This window comes from Mirounga leonina, unplaced genomic scaffold, assembly GCF_011800145.1.
Source record: "Mirounga leonina isolate KUSES-001 unplaced genomic scaffold, KU_Mleo_1.0 Mir_82, whole genome shotgun sequence".
Lineage (NCBI taxonomy): Eukaryota > Metazoa > Chordata > Mammalia > Carnivora > Phocidae > Mirounga > Mirounga leonina.
Genome location: NW_023270825.1, coordinates 52,388,995 through 52,390,417, shown reverse-complemented (window position 1 = coordinate 52,390,417; position 1,423 = coordinate 52,388,995). Strand labels below are relative to the sequence as shown.

The 1,423-nt window shown below is 44.1% G+C and overlaps 1 protein-coding gene across 1 annotated transcript in view; it reads right to left on the bottom strand.

The window, feature by feature from the left end:
* Positions 1–464: 464 nt before the first annotated feature.
* The window catches only part of FSCB (fibrous sheath CABYR binding protein), a 2,738-nt gene continuing 1,779 nt past the window's right edge, over positions 465–1,423 (bottom strand). Inside the window, exon 1 of the mRNA XM_034992540.1 lies at positions 465–1,423. This exon is cut by the window's right edge and continues 1,779 nt beyond it. Coding sequence (XP_034848431.1) covers positions 751–1,423 — 673 coding nt within the window. The 3' untranslated portion in view covers positions 465–750.

The window sequence follows — 1,423 nt, the reverse complement described above, 5'->3', positions numbered from 1 at the left end:
AAGGAGAAAAAAAACACATACCTCTAGCTATGTGACTAGAACTCAAGGAATTTAGATGAGAGAACTGCAGCAAAGAAACTGCCTTTTCCACTACATGCTACATGTAGTGAAAAGAAAATATAGCTATAGAGTATATTTTACCCTTTTCAACAGGGTTTATTATAGAAAGGATATTTCAAGTAATTATTTCAATCAACAACTTACTTTGTTTCCAAATGGGTATTTTATATATGCTAGATTTGAATGAAAATAACACAGTAATTTTAAACCACTAGTTTTTATTGTCCATTTTCCAACCAGTGGTCCACGTCTTGGGGTTTCCTTTTATCTCCCTGTTCACAAAGCTACTTCCAAATGCCTACACTTTTCTAAAGTGTTTATGTCCCCTAGCTTCTGATTGCTAACTTAGTTAAGACCTGATTACAGCTGAGGAAGAGGCCTCTATTTTATTTCTATATGAAAGACACCCTCCACTTTGAAGGCCAGGACCTGTTCTTTCTTGATATTAGACAAATCTTCAGGGGCAGGATCCAGTTCTAAAGGCTCTTCAAGTTTTTGCTGATCTTCCAAAACCAGTGATTCTAATTTTACCACTGGGACATCTGTTGTCTGGAGATATTGATATTCAGTCGACATATGGTCTACCAAAGCCTCATTTACAGCAATGTGTTCAGATGGTGGAGGCTGAACTTTAGCAAGGACATCTTCTATAGAGATTTGTGTAATAAAGTCCTCTTCAGCTGCTGGAAACTATTTGTCAACAGGGACCATTTCTAAAGTAGTTTCTTCATCTGATGGATGAAGTTCAATGAGGACTCCTCCAGCTGGTGCAGACCCAACTTCAGCTGGGGTATCTTCTTTAGGGACCTCCTCTGCTGGTGGAGACCAAATTTCAGCTGAGGCGTCCTCAGCTGGTGCAGACCAAACTTCAGCTGGGGTATCTTCTTTAGGGACCTCCTCCGCTGGTGGAGACCAAATTTCAGCTGAGGCCTCCTCAATCGGTGGAGACCAAATTTCAGCTGAGGCCTCTTCTGCAGGGCTTGCCTCAGCTGGTAGATACCAAACTTCATCTGGGGCCTCTTCTGCAGGAGCCTCCTCAGCTGGTGGAAAATGTACTTCATCTGGAGCCTCTTCTGCAGGAGCCTCCTCAGCTGATGGAAACTGTACTTCATCTGGAGCCTTTTCTGCAGGAGCCTCCTCAGCTGGTAAAGACCAAATTTCATCTGGAGCCTCTTCTTCAGGGCCCTCATCAGCTGGTGGAGACCAAACTTCACCTTGGGCCTCTTCTGCAGGAGCCTCCTCAGCTGGTGAAGACTGAACTTCAGGAGATGTCTCAGCTGGTGGAAGCTGAACTTCAGTTGGGACCTCTTCTGCCAGGGTCTCCTCAGCTGGTGGAGACTGAACTTCAGGAGATGTCTCAGCT